This window comes from Canis lupus, chromosome 21, assembly GCF_048164855.1.
Source record: "Canis lupus baileyi chromosome 21, mCanLup2.hap1, whole genome shotgun sequence".
NCBI lineage: Eukaryota > Metazoa > Chordata > Mammalia > Carnivora > Canidae > Canis > Canis lupus.
In genome coordinates, this window is record NC_132858.1 from 54,137,637 (window position 1) to 54,159,130 (window position 21,494).

General features: G+C 50.9%; 1 protein-coding gene across 1 annotated transcript in view; it reads left to right on the top strand.

Moving 5' to 3' along the window:
- LOC140613197 (protein cordon-bleu-like) overlaps nt 1-21,131 on the top strand; it is a 144,210-nt gene extending 123,079 nt beyond the window's left edge. The window contains exons 7-8 of the mRNA XM_072791705.1: nt 11,019-11,157; nt 20,928-21,131. Of these exons, the coding sequence (XP_072647806.1) occupies nt 11,019-11,157; nt 20,928-20,971 (183 nt within the window). The 3' untranslated portion in view covers nt 20,972-21,131. The remainder of the gene's footprint in view (nt 1-11,018; nt 11,158-20,927) is intronic.
- Nucleotides 21,132-21,494: the final 363 nt, after the last annotated feature.

Here is a 21,494-nt window from a genome sequence, read left to right on the forward strand (position 1 = left end):
GATGACCGAGGGCAGGCAGCGTGGGGAGGGTCAGTGGGCTCCCTGGACGGGCAGCGGGGACAGAGCGCACTTCGGGGGGAGGGCAGCCGGGCACAGACAGGGACAGCCTGGAGGCAGAGAGCAGTACCTGGGGGGCTCCACGTGGGGGTCGGGTGACGCTGGCGTCGGCAGGACTCCTCATTGTCCTTTTCTAGTGTTGAAATGTATTTGACACACAGCACTGTATCGATTTAAGTCGTGCGGCACATCTGCGTTTGTGTCCTGCAATGATTGTCAGGGTAGCGGAAGCACTGCTACCACATCCCACGGCTGTCATTGCTTTTTCGGTGCCAGGAATAATAACAAACATCTGGTCTCTTAGCAGGTGTGATGGTTACGATAGATGCACCGTACGTTAGACGCATTAGCTCTCCAGGATTTATTGACGGCCGGTCCCAGGTTTGTCCCACATCATCTCTTGTTTCCTGCCTCCCAGGCCCTCATGACCATCACTCTGCTCTCTGTTTTTACAAGCTTGGCTCCCTTAGAGTCCACAGATACGTGATAGCATGCAGCATTCGTCTTTCTCTGACTTGCCCCCTGTACCTTAACGTCCTCAAGATGAATAGGTGTACCGTTGACCCTTGAACAACACGGGTTTGAACTGCTGTGGATTTTCTTTTACAAATACGGTACCGTAAATGTATTGTCTCTCCCTTAGGATTTTCTTGGTGACATTTTCTTTTCTCTAGCTTACTCTATGGTGAGAATGCACTGTACGATACACGTAACAGACAAAATATGTGTTCGTTGACTGTATATGCTATCAGTAAGGCTTCCTGTCAACAGTAGGTTGTTGGTAGCTAAGCTATAGGGAGTCAGAAGTTACACGCAGATTTGCAACAGTGCAGAGTTCAGAGAGCCTAACTCCCACATTATTCAAGGGTCAGCTGTACTTTTTTTTTTTAACCCAAGATTTAACATATTATATTATGTTCTTGTGATTGGCATCCACACGGCCGACAGACACATGAAAAGATGCTCAACATCACGCGTCATCGGGGAAGTGCGAATCAAAACCACAATGAGATAGCAGCTCACACCTGTCAGAATGGCTAAAATTAACAACCCAGGAGGCCGCAGAGAGAGGGGAACCCTTGTACATGGTTGATAGGAATACCAACTGGTGCAGCCACTGTGGCAAAGAGTATGGAGGTTCCTCGGAAAATTAGAAATAGAATCGCCGTACGGTGCAGCAATCCCTCTCCTGACTGTGTATCTGGAACCAGTGAAAATGGGACCACAGACCCTGCAGGGACGTCTGTGTCGCACCCCACCCCAGCGAGGTATACTGTGACATAGCCTATTTCTAGGCTATTCTGGTTCCTCATCATTGAGGCGGTCATCCTAAAAGTACCAATGGCCTCGAAGGAAAATTATGTGTAAATCATTATGTTAAAGAAGAAGAGGTTCAAGTGTGAGTTTAAGTTTCCATCTGGAACAACTCATTATACTAAAGAATTGCCGCCCCGATGTCCCAGGAAATGAGAACGCAGTAAAAAAATATCTACCTCGGATGGTGAAAGATGTATCTCTTTACAGATCAATCCCCTTTTTGGGAAATCATTTAAGCAGTTTAGAGGGAAGTCTCTGTAGAATGCATCACCAGCGACTCTGTATTCTTAGGCTTGGCACCGAGTCTCTGCAGGACAGGTCAGGTTTCCTGTTCAGTGGAGATGAGATCAGGTGCCCTCGGGGACAGGCAGGCAGGCCAGGGCGCCCTCCTGCACCCTGCCCTGGACATGACCCGGGACTGCGTGGTTCAGCCCTGGATTCCACGGAGGGAGATTTCCAGGAGGCCAGATCCTCCAGGGAAGAGGTGCTTCAGTTAGTACAGGAAACACAAGTCACCTCCTCATTCTGCGTGGATTATTGCTGGGTTTTGTCGTATGGTGATGGCGGGACCTACAGATTTATGGAAATAAGCATCACTTGTGTAGTAAGCCCATGTTTGCACTTGGAGGAAAAGTGGTGCACAGAGCAAAACTAAGTCCGGGTTGGTTAAAGGCAAAAAAAAAATAATATATATATATATATATATATATATATATATATATATATATATATATAAAATCAAGCCAGGAAAGTAGTTTAAGCAACAGGAATCTAAATTTGGAAGCAAGAATCCCTTTCTTGGTATGTATGACACAGGGTTAGGAACCACTGCCAACCCCAAAAAAGACAGAAGATACCCGACAGATTGAATCAGATAAATTTTTACTTTTTAAAAGAGTTAAAGGACAGAAAATTAGAACCCCGCAACGAACTAGGGACAATATTCACAGGGTATATGGGACTTGGGAGAGATCACTAGGAGGCGGCCAACACCACAGGCGCGAGAGGGAAGAAATAAAGCTTAGCCGACGCGAACGATGGTTCTTTCTCTCGCGCACCCAGATGGACAACCATCATTACAAATTGCTGATCCTAGAGTTCCAAGAACGTGATTTCAAAGGTGATCTGGATGCTTTTCGCCAACGTTTGTTGAGTGGGAGGAAGGGGCAGCTGGAGCAGGTTCAAGCTGGTGCAGCCTTGCTCAGGGCCTAGCAGGCGGCGCATGTCACGCTTCTGTTGCCATCGTACTTTATTGTGGCAAGAGGTCTTCCCGTAAGAGCTACGGTCCTAAGGGTTTGAGGGCACAATGCGCCACGTTGCCACCGGCACCAGGTGCACAGCACATCCCAGAGCCGCCTCACCCGGCTTGATTGAAACCTCAGGCCTGTCGAGTGGCAGGTGCCCCCCACCCCAACCTATAGCAACCACCACCCCTCTCTTTGGTTCCATGAGTTTGCCGGCTGTCGATGCCTCCTGTGAACGCAGTCATGCAGTCTTGGTCCTAATACCTGCCTTGTTTCCACTTGCATAACGTCCTGCAGGCCCTTCCATGTTGCCTCATCCTGCAGAAGTCCCGCCCTCTGGAAGGCTGAGTATGAATGAATACCTTATAGTCGCTTTACCTGTTCGTCTGTCAATAGACGTTTAAGGTTTTTGCACACCTAGGCTATTGTGAATGGCTGGGAACACGGAAGTATGGCTGTCTCTTCTAGATTCCAATTTCAGTTCATTTAAAAATCCTATTGCTTTTGTGAGCCGGCGAGTTTACAGAGCGGGATCATCAGGGAATAAACAAAGTGGGAAAAGAGAACTAGATGAGGACGCTCACTGCAATATAATTTGAAATGACAACAAATTGAGCACAACCGAAATGCCAAACCTGGAGCTCAGATAAACGTAGGTGGACCCTTCCCATTCTCGGGACATCAGGGAGATCTACGCCCAGCAGTGGACAGCACCCCATAGGTGACAAAAGCCACTGTCGTTAAGAGAGAGTGCTCTCATTTTTATGAATCCTCAGGTACCTAGATATGCAGAGAGAAAGCCTGAGGAGACGCGCGTCCCGCTGTAATAGAGGTTACCTCTTGTGGGCAGAGGTAAGGAAGCTGTCCCTTAGCACTTGATATGTCCCTCTGTTATTCAAACTGTTTCCAGTGAGAATATGTGACTTTCATCTGGATCAGCGTAAACACAATAGGGTATTTTCATTTCGAAGACGAGAGAAATGAGATATGAGGCCAGGGCTCAGTTGCACCTGCCAGCTCCCATTGAAAATCAGTATTTATAAACTCCTTCCCCAGTGAGCTGCATGTATGTAGAGTGTCTGCTTCAGTCTTTCTTGTATTTGACACACATTTATTGATTCCTAAAATGCAGAAGTATGGGGCTCGTGACTGTGGACCTTCAGAGACTAATAAGACAGGCCCTTTCCTGTTCAGAGCTTAGAGGTCACAGGGGAGCAGGCCAGCAGCAGCCAGTAAGGTCGGTGCTCCAGGCAGGGCACTGCTCCTACGTCCGAGCCAAGTGCTGAAGTGTAGAGGACAGGCCATTAACACCCACCCAGAGGATTTCAGGGGGGCCTCCTGAAGAGTGAAGAAGATTTCAGCAGGGGCAGAGACTGACAGAAGCATTGGACAAGGATGGGCATTCTGGGAAAGGTGGGAAGCAGGGACTCAGGACAGCACTGCCAAGCACAATGAGGCAAGTTCAGTGCAGTGGGAAGAAATGCACCTGGTGTTCCTTCTCTCACTGGTGTGTGCCTGCATGGAGTACCCACGTGTCTGGATGGATGGATGGATGGATGGATGGATGGATGGATGGGATGGATGGATGGGATGGATGGGTGGATGGATGGGATGGATGGATGGATGGATAGGTGGATGGATGACAGGATGGATGGATGGGTAGATATTGAGTGGATGGATGGATGAGTGGATGGATGGGTGGACGATAAGTAGATGGATAGGTAGAAGGATGACAAGATGGATGGATGGATGGATGGATGGATGGATGGATGGATGGGTAGATGATGAGTGGATGGATGGGATGGATGGATGGGTAGATGATGAATGAATAGATATATGAGAGGATGGATAGAAGGATGATAAGTGGATGGATAGGTAGAAGAATGACAGGATGGATGGATGGGTAGATGATGAATGGATAGGTGTATGAGAGGATGGATGGAAGGATGATGAGTGGATGGATGGATGGATGATGAGTGGATGGATGGGTGGAGGCATGAAAGGATGAGAGGATGGACGCATGGGTGGGTGGGTGGATGGAAGGAAGAAGGAAGGAATGAACACATAAGTGACTACAAGGTGCTGAACCCTACTAATTTTATTTCATAACATAGACCCTCAGACCTACAGGTATCTCTGTCCTCTAGCTAAGTGCTTAAAATCTAGAGGAACATGTCCACTTCCCTGAAAAATAATGTGAACATCATATCCATATAGATAAAATCTGTGAAGAAATGTGGAAAACACATGTGCACACACGTGTGCACAGGCACACAGACATACATAGGTGTGGATACACACAGATACACACACGTGCATATTCACACATTTGCATGCACGCACACATGTACACACACACGAGTCATGAACTACTTTTTCTGGCATCCTACAAAGTGCCACGCCCAGAGCAAGCTGCAGGAGCAAGGAGGCCGCAGGAGGCTCTGTGTCATGGTGCGAGTCCGACCCATTGTCTTTAAAGCAGAACCTCCCCTCCCCTAAACACTTTCTGACCTCTAGTCTGGCCTTACCCATAACTGTCACGAAGAGATTATGAGACCAAAGGAGCCACAGCAGAGGGATGCTTTCCAAAAAGACCAGACACCGCAGGATTCAGGTTCCACTATCGGGGACAGCTTCCTGCCACCGTGCACAGACACACAGACAGACGGCGCGTCAGAATCAGCCACGACCCACCCAGGGTGACCACGCTATGTCCCGATTCCAAGAAGGGGGAAATGATGGGCACAAGCTCCAGAGAGTGAGCAGACCCAGATCTCACGTGTTCCTCCAAGAATGAGTGGAAGATGTGCATCAGGTCTCAGAAACGTTTTCTAAAGCAACAGTCTCCAGCACAGAGTGGTCTCCAATCCACCCTGTGGACGGATATTTTGCCACCGGGGACCATGAGAACTCCATGGGCTTCCGTTGTTTACGGGCTCCCAGGGAGTGACATTTCCATTCAAAACCGCAGGCATTACTTTTTCCAAGGGACAGTTGGAGTCAGAGTAAGGCCAAGTACCGGCCCTGCCCACTCGGGAGCTGAGCGGCCTGGGCAAGCTATCTGCCGTAAGTTCCAAAGCTTCGGTGCTTTCTCCCTTTACCCACCAGACATAGGAAAAGTAGCTCTCTTTTTGAGGTAATCATATGGGATACAGTTGGCCCCCTAGTAAATGTTTACTCAATCTTAGCTGCTAATGTAATTAATATTCCTTTGAAGCCCATAAGCACACCTACTAGAACACTTCTGTTTAAACACGTTCCACTAACAAAAAGCTCCAGGGAAAGATGTCTTGCCCATTGGTACTCCTCTTGACTAGTGGCCTCAGAGCTTGCCGAATGCTTTTCAAACACGTTCTCTTAATTAATTGATCAGGAGTCGCTCTATATCTGGGAACGAGGTGGCCTTCGCCAAGCGTTTGTTGCAAGGTCCGACCTTATCTCTGTTGGCAGAGCTGGACCATCTCAGCAGAGCCCCAGAGATGCGATGCTTCTCCAAAATTTGTAACAAGCAGTGAGCTAGAACTTTCTTTTAGCAGGTGAATTGCTTTTCCAGACGGGCTAAGCCAGAACTGCTTCCCCGGCCCGGAGTTCCACGTATTTGCACCTTGATGTCGACCCTCAGCAGAATTCTGGAACATGTCCTAGTTACACAGACGTCAGTGGGAGCTTCGCAGGCTCTGATCAACCACCATGAATTCCCAAAAGGCACCCGAGTAAACTCCAAGTTACAGCTTTGGGTGGCGTCTCCAGCCTAGGAGATTGTGTCAATGTTATAGGATTAGGTCTCCTTCATTAGGCTGTGAACAGCTTGAGGTCAGGAAGTTCTCATGTCTTTGAATCCACTGCAATTCTTGTCACAGGATAAGGAGCCAGCACCTGCTGGCTGGTTAATTAAAGGAGTAAATGAAGGCATGGCATTGAGGAGAGTCTCTCCTCTTTTAGAAATAAGGACCGTGAGAAATGTGAACTGGGAAATAATGCGTGGAGGCAAATCCATAGCCTGTGAACGATCATGATTAATTAATTCATTGATGTCAACCCCAAAGGGAGAAATCCAGGTACCAGAGCGAAGCTATATGCCTTCCCACATTGTCATCAATGAGAGGCAGGGCTGTGAGAGTGTAGGTGGCAGGGTAAGTGTCCCACCCCGTCCCCGGGTGCACGTGGCGACGGGCACGGCGAGACAGGGCCTCCTGAGAGCCCGGGTCCTTGCCCCACACCAGCACCCGGGCCTGAGTCACAACAGAGCAAAGTAATGTGTGGATATTAACAGAAACATGGAAGGGTTTGCTATCCATTTATTTGAAAGAGTCCAGGTGTGAGTTCATCACAAACTCAGGGTGAGCTAAGCACATGGCAAGGATTCTTAAAATTGAGAAAGCGATTTACAACCGGTGCGTCCCTCCAGTGTCACGTGTTCCTTATCTCAGAAGTGATAGTAAAGGGACTTTTAGAAGCTAAACAAGACAAAGACAAGAAAGAAGAAATGTGAGAAAAGATGAAACTGTAAGGGTCTTGTCAGTAGTCTCATTTTTACTGGGCAAAACCAAACAACCTTAATGGGCTGGACTGAATTCATTCTGGCTCATGGGTCCCCTGGCTTACCAGGCAGCCCTTTAAAAATACATAGGGAAATATGGCTGATGAAATGAGTTAGTGTCTTTGAAACCCCACTAAAATGAGTAAAAAGCCTTAGGCCACTACGACCCAGAGAAGGCGAGAGGAGCAGGATGTGGTTGGTAGGCGCCCGGGAGCCAGGGGGTGTGGACTGGGCCAAACCGGCAGCTGAAAGTGGGCCTCTGGCTGGAGAGACCCAGCAGCAGGGACGGAGCCTGGCGAGGGGGGCGGCGTGGGGCCCCGGTTCCTGCGCACAGCAGCGAGCAGAGGGAGCAGAGGACAGTGGGCTGGCCGACGTGTAGACATGAAGCTGTGAGACCCCTGGCCCTGGGGGGCCCACACGGCGGGAGGAGTGTCGGACTCCAGAAGGGGAAGAAGCGAGGGGCTGCCTCCAAGACCTGAGTCACTCTGAGAGGACCACGCAGAGGGAGAAGGGAAAGGACGTGCCGATGGGCCCGGGGCTGCCCGCTGGGCTCCACTCTGCAAGACCAGCTCACACCGTCTGGCGGGAGGCTGGAAGGTGCCCCTGCGTGGAAGAAAACCCTGCACATACGGGCACTTGGGGCCCCCCAGTGAACTAACCGGGTTTCTGCCCAGGCACCTGTGCGGAATCCCATTGGTGTGTCTTGCAGGCTCTGTCCACGGAAACACAGTTATAAGCAATCGGCCAAGGATCCCCGGAAATTGAGGGAAGGCTGCAATGTTACAGAGGCCAAAGGGGGGGGGGGGGAGGTGGTGGTGAAAGGAATTTGCAGGAGATAGCAATGCATCAAAAGGAAAAAATAAAAGCATCTTCAAAAACTATGAACGATGATGACCTCAGAGAGAAAAGAGAAGCTATTATATCCAGGAAAGAAGACATGATACTATTTTGAAAATACATAATGGGAAGGAGCTCTTGGAAATAAAAATATACATTTTAAATACAGATGTAAATCGTAAAAATACAAAATAAAAAACATAAACTTGAACAGTTCAAGAGTTGGACGGTGAAGTCTTTCAAGGAAATTTCCAAGAACGGGGAAAGCTTTTTTTATTTTTGTTTTCCCTTAACTAGGCAAGAATATTCCGGAAAACTTAGAACATTGATTTTGAAATCTCAGTATTCATTCGTCAGAACCCAGGGAGAGACAGAGAAAACGGGGGGGGGGGGGGGGGGGGTAGAAGTCCGAAAGGAATGATGCTGGAGCATTTGCAGGATGAGAGGATTCCTAGATTTCAGAGCTCCACGGAGGCCCCGGAGCAGGGCGGAGAGCACCCGGGCCAAGGGCGCGCCAGCTCCGGGGGCCAGAGAGGGTCCTCAGAGCTGCGGAGGGGAAGCAGGCCACACGGAGAAGACAGGGCCCGCACCTGCTTTGAAAGGTGGTAGTGGAAGGGTGGAGAGTATATGAGGATGCTTGTTGGTCTTTTTCCGAGGCAGTTGGGCCCAACGGAATCGCAACAGTCTCGGATTTTCAAGGCCTCCTCGATTGCCCGCAGAGCCATCCTGCCTCGGAGCTCTGACGGAGACTGTGCCCCCCTCTAACGAGGAAGTCTGTTTTTTAAAATGCAGGGGAGGGGATCCCTGGTGGCTCAGCAGTTGAGCGCCTGCCATCACCCCAGGGCGTGACCCTGGAGACCTGGGATCGAGTCTCCCGCAGGGAGCCTGCTTCTCCCTCTGCCTGTGTCTCTGCCTCTCTCTCTCTCTGGGTCTCATGAATAAATAAATTTTAAAAAAAAATCTTTATTAAAAAAAAAAAGTGCAGTGGATTTGGGAAACGAGGGAGAAAAATAGCCAAGTCGCAGAAAAGTTGTTTCCAGGAAGCCCCAAAAGAAAGTTGGAAAACCAATCACATAACCAAGTTCAGAGACGTCAACACGATCCAGACATGTAGACATTTAACATCGCAGCGGGAGAGAAGATTCCTGTTTTCTGGAATTATATCTATCATAACACCACCCATAGAACGAGATAGGGTTCATTTAACCCCATGCCGTGATTTCTGGAAAGATCCAGGAGGAACCGTGTGTGCGTGCGTTTCTGGGTGTGCGTGCACGTGTGTGTCCCAGGGAGCTGACGTCTCATGTTCCGGAGCGGAAAGCCGGGATCTAACACGGGGAAGTCAAAAAACAGCAGAATAAGTTTATTATTTTTAAAAACAAGAGTAAATGTCAAGAGAGAAAGAGTTTGAGGCGGTTCCTCTGGGGTAGCGTCCGAGGACCAGGAGCTGCTGGTTAGACCCCGAGCCGTGTGGAGGGACGTGACGTTTCCTTCGGTTCATGTTTTGCATGAAATATATATATTACAGGTCATACCGGTGCAGGATGTGGTTTTGAATATTGTAGTAGAAGGATGGAAAGTATAGGAGGATGCTTGTCTTTTTTTTTTTTTTTTTTTTTTTGTGGAAGTATATGACTTTGAAAAGAAAAGGTAAAGCCTGGAAAAATATATGCCGACTGTTAGTAGTTAGAATCCGAGTGTTGACCAAGCGATTTTTTTCTTTCTCTGGTTTATATGACTTCTAAGTGCAAATTTATTTTGTGATACATACGTTATCACTGAGAAAAACTTAAAAGGCTTTTTTTACGCACGTACACGTGCACACGGAGGATGTTCGAGGCTCGGCCCAGAAGGAGGATTTGCCCCCCGTGGGAACGGGGCGGGTGCCCAGTGGGGTCTGAGTTCCCACCCCGGGGAGCACCCGGGCCGAGGAGACGCAGCGGGGGGCAGGCTTGTGGGCAGCCGCCTGGGACCAGCAGCGCCGGTTTAGACTCTAGGCTGGGGCTCGGCCGTGGGCTCCCCGAGGGCAGGGACCGGCGTACTTGCACACACTCTGCACGCGCGGGTGGGTCGATGTCCATTGGCCAGAACGGCCGGAGGCTGCGACAAGGAGGAGGACATGCAGCCTTTGAGAGGCAGAGCGGGAGTCGGGACCAGCCCTGCCCACGGCCCTACCCACCCAGCCAAGCCTCTGCTCGACCGTCACACCTGCCCTGCCCCACAGCGGCCCTTCTGCGCCGTGACTCTGTCGTTGGTACAAGTCGTTGGTGGGAATGGGGTTTCTGCGTGGGCGGGACTCTGCGTCCTGTCGGCGGGCACCATGAGCCCCGCGGAGACCCACGTCCCTGTCACCCGGCTGGTGGACGATTACTGGGCCAGGCTGCTGGGCAACGGTGGGCATGGGGCAGCAAGCAGAGCCGGGGCCCTCGCCCTCTCCCTCTGCGTGGCCACAACTCACCGAGGCCCTTGACCAAGTTTCCAGAAGGAGTAGTTCTCTTTTGCATTTATTTTTGTTTTTAAGATTTTATGTATTTATTCATGTGAGACACAGAGAGAGAAGCAGAGACACAGGCAGAGGGAGAAGCAGGCCCCATGCAGGGAGCCCGATGCGGGACTCGATCCCAGGACCCCGGAGTCACGCCCTGAGCCCAAGGCAGGCGCTCAACTGCTGAGTCACCCAGGCGTCCCCATCTTCTGCGTTTACTGAAGGGCTGAGGGGTCCCCACTGTCGTGTTTATGCTGAGGGCTAGTTACCAAGTCCCCTGAGTGGCTGGAGTCCCTTGGGCAGAGCGCAGTGCCCCTGCTCGGGGGGGTCTTGGGGTGTCTGTGAGCATCCTTGGGCCCCCTCAGGGCCACACAGCAAGCGGCCCCACTAGGGCATCCGCCACCTGGCCTGAGACCCCAGAAAGGAGCCCGGCGGTGTGCCTGGAGCAGCAGGTGGCCGGGGCCAGCCTCTCCGCGCATGCATGCCCCTCGCCACAGGGCCGCCCCGACACTGACGTGGCCTCCTCTGTGCTCCTCAGGTATCTCTGGGCTCACAGATTGACCTGCAGAAAAAGAAGAGGCGGGCGCCGGCCCCCCCGACGCCGCAGCCCCCGACGTCCAGCCCCCTGGTGCCGCCTCGCACTCAGGACAGGGAGGAAAACAGGAAGAGCGCCACGGGTGAGTGCGCCGCGTTGCCGTCTGCACGCCTCTGAGCCCTGCCTTGCGTGGAATGGTAGCACCGCTGTTAACTCCTGCAGCCGCCTCGCGGGGCCGTTCGCTCGGGCAGCATGTGCGCTAAGGAAAGAAAGTCTGGAAATAAACACTCGCGGGCTCCCTCGGTATCTTACAGGCATCTTTCCCGGGCATCGTGTAGGCAGGTCGCCGGGGAGGGGCTGGGGGGTGGTGAGGGTAGAGGATTGCTGAGGATGGTCAGGAGGGGGTGAGTGGCTCTGGACCACCGGACGGGTGAGCGTGAGTGTGCACGTGTGCGTGTGTGCACGTGTGAGTCTCCTGATGGAAGGATGCTTGGTCCTAGGATGACCTCCCTGGAGGCTGTTTTGAAAGACGTCTTGTCCCCAGCAGATCTAGAAGTCAGTCGACAGCAGTTGCATAATGTCTTGACTGCCCAGTTGGAGTCGACCTCCAACACCCTGATATTCTGGGGGAATAATGAAGCAAAAGGAAAGAGGATGGAATCGTGAGACCTGTGAGCAGGGAAACCTATTAGATCATGAGATGCCACCTCCTGGTGTCGCAGGTGGCGGACAGAGAAGTGGCAGGGGGTCTCTAGCTCCACAAGCTGGGGACCGTTAGTTTAATTTTAAGACCCTCCAGTGTTTGTTATTCCATTTGTGTGGGAACAACAGTGGAGCAGAGGCTGCCTGAGGTTGCAGGTGCATCTGCTCATCACAGAGGCCATCCGAGGGCCGGGCCCTGGGCCACCTACTCCACTGGGCATCCTCACCTTTTGCCCTTGACCCCATGGCTGTGGCCCCCAAAAGGAAGACTCCCAGGGATAAGCGCTTGCATTGCCAGGGTCTGAGACTCTAATAACGAGCTAGTTGGCCGTTTGTCAGCTTCTGTCCCCTGGTCGACACCTCCCTGTTGGCCCGCGTTTCATGCCAGTTGATCCCCTTTACCAGAGGGAAATACACCCAGATTTCCAGAACACACGGTCAGCAGCTGCTCAGAATAAACCTAGTCGTCTCCTCTGTGGTGATGAGACCCCGGCTCTCCCGAGCTCTCACCCACTCTCGTGGTAAAGGGGTGGCAGGCCTCGGAGCCTTCTCCTCTAATGGTTCTTCCGGGGACGAATAGACGATGCTCATCCAGACTGCCAGCCCGAGGCCCCTTTGCACTCTGAGATAACAGATGATGTCCGGCCATGGGGACGTCGGTATCTTCCCACGTCTACAAAACCCTAATCAAGAGAAGGAATACGTGGGTATGTCTCTCAATGAAGAAATTACTTGTTAATTTTTTTTATTGATAATCTGATGACGGGCCTGAAGCACAGAACCTATGAGTTACTGCACGACTCTAAACATAAAAGCCCGAAGAAGGGGTTTTTGAAAGAAATACTGGGAAGGATGACTTAAGACCCAAGTGATTTATGTGGCTTTGTTGTATTAAGTCATTGATCTTCAAAAATCTTATTAGCAGAAGATAGTCATTTTCATATAAAATGGCAGGCGGGTGCCCCGCATGTCAGCAGAGCACCGAGGGCTGCCCCAAGGTTCCGGAGGCCGGATGGAGCAGGACACCGCCCTTAACTCTTTCTCCAAGAGTTAAATGGGCTTAAGGAGGCCAGCTCAATTAGTGGCCACAGGAGTTAGTAGATGAAGTAACAAGAGGAAGCTAAAAATACATATAAATAAATCCTAATCAAAAGTCATGGGTAAAAAAGGAGTTCCTCTTAAGGGGACAGAGCCACTGAGGGGGTTTTTTAAGAATGACTTCAAGCCTGGCGTTTGCGAGTAGGTGTGCCTGCCAGAAACAAATTGCAAACGAGTAGATATTTTCAAATTGGCCCAAGGAGAGGACGCGGTGTGTGTAAAATGTTCAAGTGTGAGTGAGGTGGGATTTGGTGTCGTGAGGTGGGATTTGATGCCTGGTGAGCTTGAATGTGGGGCTGGGCGTGGCTGGGTCTGTCGGCAGATGTGGTTGACTTCCGTGTGCAGCGAGGCCGATGCTGGTACCAGGTGTGGTTGCCTTTGGTGCCGTGAGCCTGGATTTGGTGCCTAGTGAGTGTGAATTTGGTACCACGCATGGCTGGATTTGACACTGGGTGTGGCTGGATTCTGTGGCAGGTGTGGTTGAATTTGATGCGTGGTGAGGGTGACTTTGGGGACTGACTGCCGTTGGATCTGGTACCCAGTGTGGTCAGATCTGGCGCTGGGTGTGGCTGGATTCGGTGCCACGGGACTGGATTCGGTGCTGGGTGTGGTTGGATTTGGTGCCACGAGATTGTTTTTGATGCCCGGGTGATGAAGGCCACGTGTCTCCCACTGGAGGGCAGAGAGTCTTTGGGCTTAACCTTCTGAAGTAACCCCCGTTGATTCCATGTAGGTGTTGGACGGCAGGTGCCACAAAAGCCTCCCAGAGGCACTGGCCGGGGGCCCCCCCAGCTAGTGCTACCCCCACCCCCACCCTACCCTCCTCCTGACACAGACGAAGCAGAGCCTCTCGGCTTTCCCGGGGAGAGTGCTGGCTCCGAGGCCTTGGACCCAAGACCCACACGTACGTGCCTCTTGTTTTCTTTCCCATACGTGTTGACCGCCCATCTCTCTGGTCACTGGTGTCAAGGCGGGGTTTCCAGACTTTCCATTCTTGCCTTGGTGGTGGGGGGCCTGTGACTTCCCTCTCCAGCTTTTCTTTCTAAATGCTCGACGCAGTGTGTCCGACTTAACAGTGAATGCACCCGGAGGGCCATGCAGGGGCCTGGAAAGAGTGACTTAACCCATTAATCCTTCGCTCTGTGGTCAGACCCCCGCCAGCATCGCCTGGCGTGGGTGGGGACCGTCAGTCAGGGGCTGCTAACCGCAGTGTCCGCAGGGGGCAAGAGCCCACGCGATCCGGCTCAGCAATTACTACCAGGCGGTAGTAGCGGTTCCCCGCAGAAAGGGAAACTGAGGCAGCAGAAGGGGAAATAGCTTGAGTTCATGTAGCAGCGGCCAGGATTAAGAGTCTCGTTTTCTGCTTCTTGTCGCCCCCTGACTGAGACAAGGCTGCGTCTCCGATGTCTCCTGAGGTTGCTTCGGACGTTACTAAGTACCGTGTATAGCACTCCTGCCTCCCCCGGGGGCAGGGGGGTTAGATACTTAGCATATATATTCCGATGGCGCCACGGGCACGCGAGCCTGTGCTCACCCTTTGAGGCGGCTCAGCGTGGTGACGATGCTTCGTTATAAAGAGGCACGTTCTCGATACAGCGGCGTGCCACTCTGTGCCCCGTCCCACGAGCCGCCAGGGCCACCGGGGGTGCAGCCTCGGGCGGGGGGTCACACTTCTCTGCTGTCATGCCCCTGGGGGGCTTCTGTCCCCTTTGGGAGGGCTGACTAGCTCGCCGCCGGCTTCTGGGTAAAGAAAGCAACCGCCAGCTGCGTCCTCTGCCTCTGCGGGATCGGTCACCCCGACTCGGGCCTCGGGCCTGACAAATGCTGCCTCTCCGTCCTTTCCCGTCCAAATCCGTGCGATCATCTTGACGTCGGGCACCCTCCTGGAAGCGAACGAGGTCTACGGGGATTGAAAAGTGAAAGATTGGACATGACGGTCGGGAAGGTGACCGCCCAGGCGTCGACAGCCCCGGCTGCTCCATCGCAGCAGAAAGAGGGGCTCCAGCCCTCGTGCCAAGCCCGCGAGCTTCAGGGGCGCCGTGGCCGCGTCCTCCCTGGGGGACCCAGTGCGGGAGGAGGAGCCGAGGGAAATCAGCAGTCGGGGAAAAGTCCCGAGGCCGGGAGGTCGAGGCACCTTCCCGGGGTGGGGCGGCCAGGCCTCGCACACCTGCCCGCACCTGAACTGATGCCAACTCGCAGGTCCCCGCTCGCTCCCGCCCCCACCCACCCCGGGCCTGGGGGGCATCATCAGCGTGTGGTGTGTGCTGGGGAGACTGGCAGGCGAGATTTGGGAGGGCGACTTCCAAAGGCTCCCCCCGCGGTGTCTACGTGGCTGTGAAATCACTTCCCGGCCCTGTGCCTTCAGAGAACGGAACCAGGAACAGACACAGACTTCTTGCCTCGTGACTCTGCCCCTGTGACCCCAGACTTGGGCCCAGGGTGCTCTCCCCATGGGCTCCTTGCCCCAGATACGTGTCACCAGACTCCCCTTGGCCCTCTGGTTGTAATTCCCTCTCCTTCTCTCCCCTTCTCCATCCCTCTCGTGTGCCCACAAATGCCAGTAGCAGAGTGAAGAGGAGCAAGAAGAAATGGGGGGGGGGGGGGCTGTGAGGTAGCAGCACCACTCTGCGCAGCTAGCTGGAGCTCCACCAACGCTCCTCCTCCTCCTCCTCCCTCCTTCCCTCCCTCCTCCTCCAGGCTCCTGGCTCCCAGGTGCTCCCACACCTGAGCTTGATGCATCCAACTCAGAGCTTTTCTTTTACCAAATGGGCAGGACTTTCCTGACCATTTTCTGCAGCATTTAAAACCGGGATCTCCCGGCCAGCCAGGCAGAGAGCGACCTGCCTTCTTTGACTCAGGACTTCAGAGCAGTGAAGGAAAACAAATCCTCTGTTGTCACCTGTGTCATTGTCCCACGAGGCGTTGGAATCAGAGGACGCCTTGCACCTGTCTCACGGGAGCTAACAGGCTGCTGGCACGTGGAGGCTGGGTGTGAAACCGGGCCCCTTCCTGGCACATGCATCTCACCTGCTCTTCCAAGTCAGACCTGTGGCTGTTTGTAGCTGCCTGGAAGGGAGCTCAGCAGAGATGTTTCTATGCCAGCCACCAGCTCTCGGACGTCTCCTGAGTTTGGTGTTAGGCCTGCGTTCCTTAGAAAAGAGGTGCTGTGCTCCTGGTGGAGACTTACCCCCAGGACCCGCGAGGGCCGGGCGGTCCCCACGGTGTCTCCCACGTGACCTCTCGCTCAGTCCCCACCGCAGCTCAGGGTGGAGGTTCTCTCCCTGGGAGAAACTGAGTCAAAAAGACGTAGGTCGCTGACCCGGGGTCTTACCAGGGTTTAGGTAGGGCAGGAGGTCTCCAGAGGGTATCTCGTCCCGCTGTCTCTGTCCTGTCCTCCTCCCTACAGTTTTCCCCACCGTGCCAGAAACTCCCACGAGGATGTCTTTGGCTGTGCGTACTCCTTGTTAGTTCTGCAACAGATGGTATAGTCCAGCCAGGTTATTAAAAAGGGGGAAAAAAGTGCATTTTGTTGAAAACTGTGAGCTCGGCCAACCTCACAGAGGAAAAGGATGAAAGAGCTGATAGATGCTGCTCTGTACACGGATGGAGGAAGATGCAAGAAGAGAAGTGGGTCTAACGCAGCACCACCTTCCATAATCCATAATCCCTGGAACTTCCTGTTCTGGCCTGACCCCATCTCCGTAGGATCTTGGTACAGCCCCTGCCCTCGTGCTTTGCTGGCAAACCCCCCTTTGCAGCTGCCAACGTTCCCTTCCACTGCCAGCCTCCCCTGGCTGACCGCAGGCTGGTACTGTGGGGAATCTGGGTGCCCTGTGCACCACATCCAGACACTGGAATTTTCAGAGGAGCAAGACAGACCATCTCTTCTAATGGTTTCACGGGAACATTTCCCAGGTGCCCCCAACTGCGGTTTCTGTTACGTCTCATCGACCACAGTTGGGTAAGACACTGCCCCAGTCTTTGGTGAGAATGGAATCACCCAAGGTGATGGAGGCCCATCCCGACAGCTGGGGACAGGGTCAGCTTCTCTGGTGTGTGGAAGTCACTGGTCAACGCCGGAGCTCTGTGACCTGGAAGTGTCGGGGATGCGTGCTGTGTAAACAGCCCACAGTGTCCACTATACTGGGGTTGCAACCCAGTTGCCATGTGGAGCATGTAGGGCATGTTGTGAGTGGGTGCAGAGAGAGGACCGTGTGCCAGTGGCGAGATGAAGTGGCCACGACACAGCCTTTGCCAAGTCAGCTGGTGGCCAGCGTGAGGCGCGAGTGCCCAGAGCTCTAGGCCGTGCTCTCGGCCATCTCCCGAGGCAGAATCAGGCGGCCTGTCCCCGGGTCCTGCTGTCAGCTCTTCCTGGCAGCTGTGGCTGGGATGGCCTGTGGAGTGTGAGACGGTCTATGCCTATTACACACATAGGAGGAAAATGTCTAAGCTGTGTCATGCCTCAGCCTCATGGCACAAAAGTCACCGTGAGTACAATTATAGTAATGGTGCAGTGGTGCTTCCCGGGGCTGTGTTATGCAATCGTGTGTTTCGTGTGAGTAAGCTTTCCTACTAACCTTTCCACATCTAATCATGTAAGTGCTTCAGGTGTATGTCTGAACCAGTGTAATTGTGCACGTGGATTTTTTTCTCCCCCCGTATCTTTCTAACCAGCTTGCTTTCTGATGACATTGGATTTTAGTGGAAGCTTTGTTGTGAGTGATGATGATGATGGAGCCTAGGCCATGAGCTGCATTGACTTGTGTGTTTGCAAGATTTGCAGAGCTGGTTTTGATTGGGCTGTTAACAAGGCATCTGTTACATAATTCCAGTGAGAAGACCCTGGAGATTTAAAGATCAATGCGTAGAGAATTCAAATTACAGATCCTCGATGTGCTTTGTATTTTTAAAATCAAACCATTCAATGACAGTCCTTCTATTAGACATTTTCCTATAATAGGTTTGAGTAAATCAGTCTTTCCTTGGCTATCCATCGCTGCGTAGTTGGCAAAGGATTTTAAAGCCATGCAGGAAAAAATGGGTCACTGTCCCCTGATCTAAATGACCTGTCAGGTCAAAGCACCACTGGTGACACCGTGGTGGTTTCTAGGAGGTTGGTTGTGATTAAGTATCCTGTCTAATGGATTTTAAGGAAAGTCTAAGACAGGGAAATAAAATGCAAGAAATCAGCTAGCCTTTTTCAATTAGAAATAGTAATTTGAGTTTGCTTCATGTAAAAATTCCTAATAATAATAATTCTTATGTTAGGCCGTGTGACTCAGCAGAAGAACTGAGAATCTAGGAGTACGTTGGGCACAGTTCAGTGGTTTACTGGCAAATGGCTGTAATCAAATCCCCACACTCCGGGCCAGATGCTCACTAAAGGCTCTGGCTCTGTGATCAGCCATGAGCTCGCCTGAGCACAGAGCATAAAGCAGGAGAAGAGAGGCAAGAGTTTTGCTGATGCCCCTCAGTTGAGACCCGTCCTCTTTTTAAAGTCACCTATCATCGTAGTCTAAAATCTGAACCAAAATTAAACCCTTGGCGTGTCTCAAAACAAAGCAGTTAATCTTCAAGCTTGTGACACAAAGACAATTCTGGGAGTCTTGCTCATGGTGGAAGCACCCTTGAAGCCTTGCAGGTGTGTGGACTTCACAGCGAGCCCAGGGAAGCACTCCTGCAATTGTCGGGTGTTTGTTTGCTGCTTTCCTTCCCGGGGCCAGAGAGCCAGCCACACAGCCTCTCCCACTGTCATGGGAAAGGGCGAGCATCCAGGAAAACAGGAAGTGGGTAGTGAGCAAATAGAAGGAAACTGGTGACTGTGAGAGCAGAGCCTGTCCCTCCTCAGCAGTGCATTGGAAAAAAAAAAAAAAGTGCATTGGATCTTTAGCTTGTTGTTATTGTACCTTGAAAACCATGAGATCCACCCAACATGAACTAAATAAAGGCTGAATGCTACTTAGAAGCAAAGCAGTGAGACCCATGGTAGAGCTATGGATAGCATTTTTAAAACTACGTGAGCTTACTTCCCTTTGCTAATTATTTTCCAGTGCTTTATTTACAAGCTGCTATGTCCCTGACTTGAGAGAGAATTGAAAAATTTAGAGACGAGTCACATGCAGCATGTACGCACTGGCCCTGGCTCACAGCAGCTAGTGAGAACAGACTGTGGAAATCTCAGGAATTTTGCAAGCCAATCGCTGAGTGGGACCGTTATTAAAAGGTCAATTATGTAAGCCGACAATTAATATTTAAAAAAAAACATAGCAGATATTGAAAATTCATCACTCCCTAATGATTTTATGATGTTACTGTTTGTAGAGTTTTGAGGTTAAATACATACAGCGAGTCAATATGATTCAATAACTTTATGACAGTGAAAATATTATATAACACTGCACATCCCTTCCCAATGCCACATTCAGCGACTGGCATCCATAGTTGGAGATCAAGAATCATAGAGGGTTGAGAGAGCTGAGGGTTACGTAGAATCTACAACAAAGAGAGGTGCCTAGGTCACTCAGTTGATAGCATCTGACTCTTGATTTTGGTTCAGGTCATGATTTCAGGATCCTGAGATCGAGCCCCAGGTCAGGCTCAGCACTCAGCACAGAGTTTGCTCTCCCTCTGTAGTGCACTCTCTCTCTGTCTCTGTCTCTCATAAATAAATAAAATCTTTAAAATAAATAAATAACTTCTACTGTTTAAGAAAAATAATTAAAAATAAAAAATTATATTATCGCTTATAGATTTTGTGCTATCCATGCTCTAGATTTTTTTTTATTTTTATTTATTTATGATAGTCATCACAGAGAGAGAGAGAGGCAGAGACATAGGCAGAGGGAAAAGCAGGCTTCATGCACCAGGAGCCCAACGTGGGATTCGATCCCGGGTCTCCAGGATTGCGGCCTGGGCCAAAGGCAGGTGCCAAACTGCTGCGCCACCCAGGGATCCCCTATCCATGCTCTATATCAGTAAAACTTTATCAATCTACTGATCGATTCATCGATCTGTCCCTTTTACTTTTTCCAGGGAGCTGGTTCCTAATCATTCACCCTTTCTACTACTGCAAAAGAATAGCAAATAGAAGTAGGAATGCTGATAGCAAACTTATCTTTGGTTTTCATAAGCTGTTTGCCAAGCCCCACGTGACACCAAGAATCTCAATGGGTGTCTGTATCTCTTGAAGCTTCAACTTGTAACATGAAGTCAGGTTTAGGCACAAAAACGTTTTTTTATTTTTTTTTAAACCTCAAAAGATATAGGAACTTCTTTCTGAATTCGCGTAAATTTAAGTTCTTCATGGAAGTAAGGAATGGACAGCTTGAGTTTTCAGGATAGTTGTTAAATATCATGGCTTTATTAGTTCAAGAACAAACAGAATAGGAATGAAGCATTCTGTTGCTGACACTAGTCTTCTAGATTATTGTTTTAGGATTTGTCTAAGTAGCTTAGGCTACTCACATGGAATGGCCCTTTCTCAGATGGGTCAGTCTCCCACTGACCAGCCTCTCCAAAGGGTGTGCTACTTCAGAACAGTAGACCTCAACACGTATGTGCAGATGAGGTCTTTCTCCAACTAAGCAAATCAATCCGTGTTTTCTCAATTGATGCCTGAGCCCTGCTCAGGAACAACATTATCAAGGTCGGATGGATTGATCTGCCATTGAGGGTGTCATGAAATAATATTATCTGTTTTCCCCTGGAGCCCTGCAAGTAACTTGGACGTTTTGGCCAAACAGTAACAAATGGCTTTTGCCTACCAGCTGGCCATCTCCACCTGCAAGGTCTTTAAGGTTGTAGTAAATCTGATCGTTGTATTTGACAGGCTAAAAGACAGCAGTGAGTTCAGTGATGCTTATGATCTGGTTCTTCCAAGGGACAGAACTGTGTACGTTGGATCAGTAGACCTTTTTAACAACTGACATCCACAAAGAGTAGGAGGAAATAGAGGAAATGATCATCATATGACGGGGCCAATAACAACACCGTCTACGCAGTGTTAAATCTCCAGGGTCCGGAAAGTGGGTGAAGTTGATGATGTCTATTTTTATTTTTTTATTTTTTGCCAGGGTTTGTGTTCATATGTTGCAATTTATTTCCCTCCCACAGTGTATTGCTGTGCATCATTCCCTCCTCATGCCAAGCGCTTCTGATGGACGGCCCTTCCTGGAGCTCCTTACCTCTGACTTTCCCTGTGCCTCTGCTGTCCTGACTCTCCTTCTCCTGTTCTTCCACCTGTTGGCATAAAAGGGCTCATTTGTACCCCCTGCAGTGTACTTTCTCTAGAATTTACATATAAATGTGTAAACAACAGATTTGTGTGACCGACATTCTTATTTCCTCACGGGAGGTCAAGCCTTGTCTGTGCAGATTCTAGGTTGATGACCTTGACCTATCTGAAATGACCCTTTCATTGGTTCATAAGTATGTTTCTGTTAAGAACCTTGCTTTATTCTGATTCATTATCAATTCACATTTTTCTTACTTGATACTCGATTGCAGAATATCTTCTCCATTTAAAGTAGATTGTGGGGACGCTGGGTGGCTCAGCGGTTGAGCATCTGCCTTCAGCCCAGGCCGTGATCCTGGAGTCCCGGGATCGAGTCCCACATCGGGCTCCCTGCATGGAGCCTGCTTCTCCCTCTGCCTGGGTCTCTGACTCTCTCTCTCTCTCTC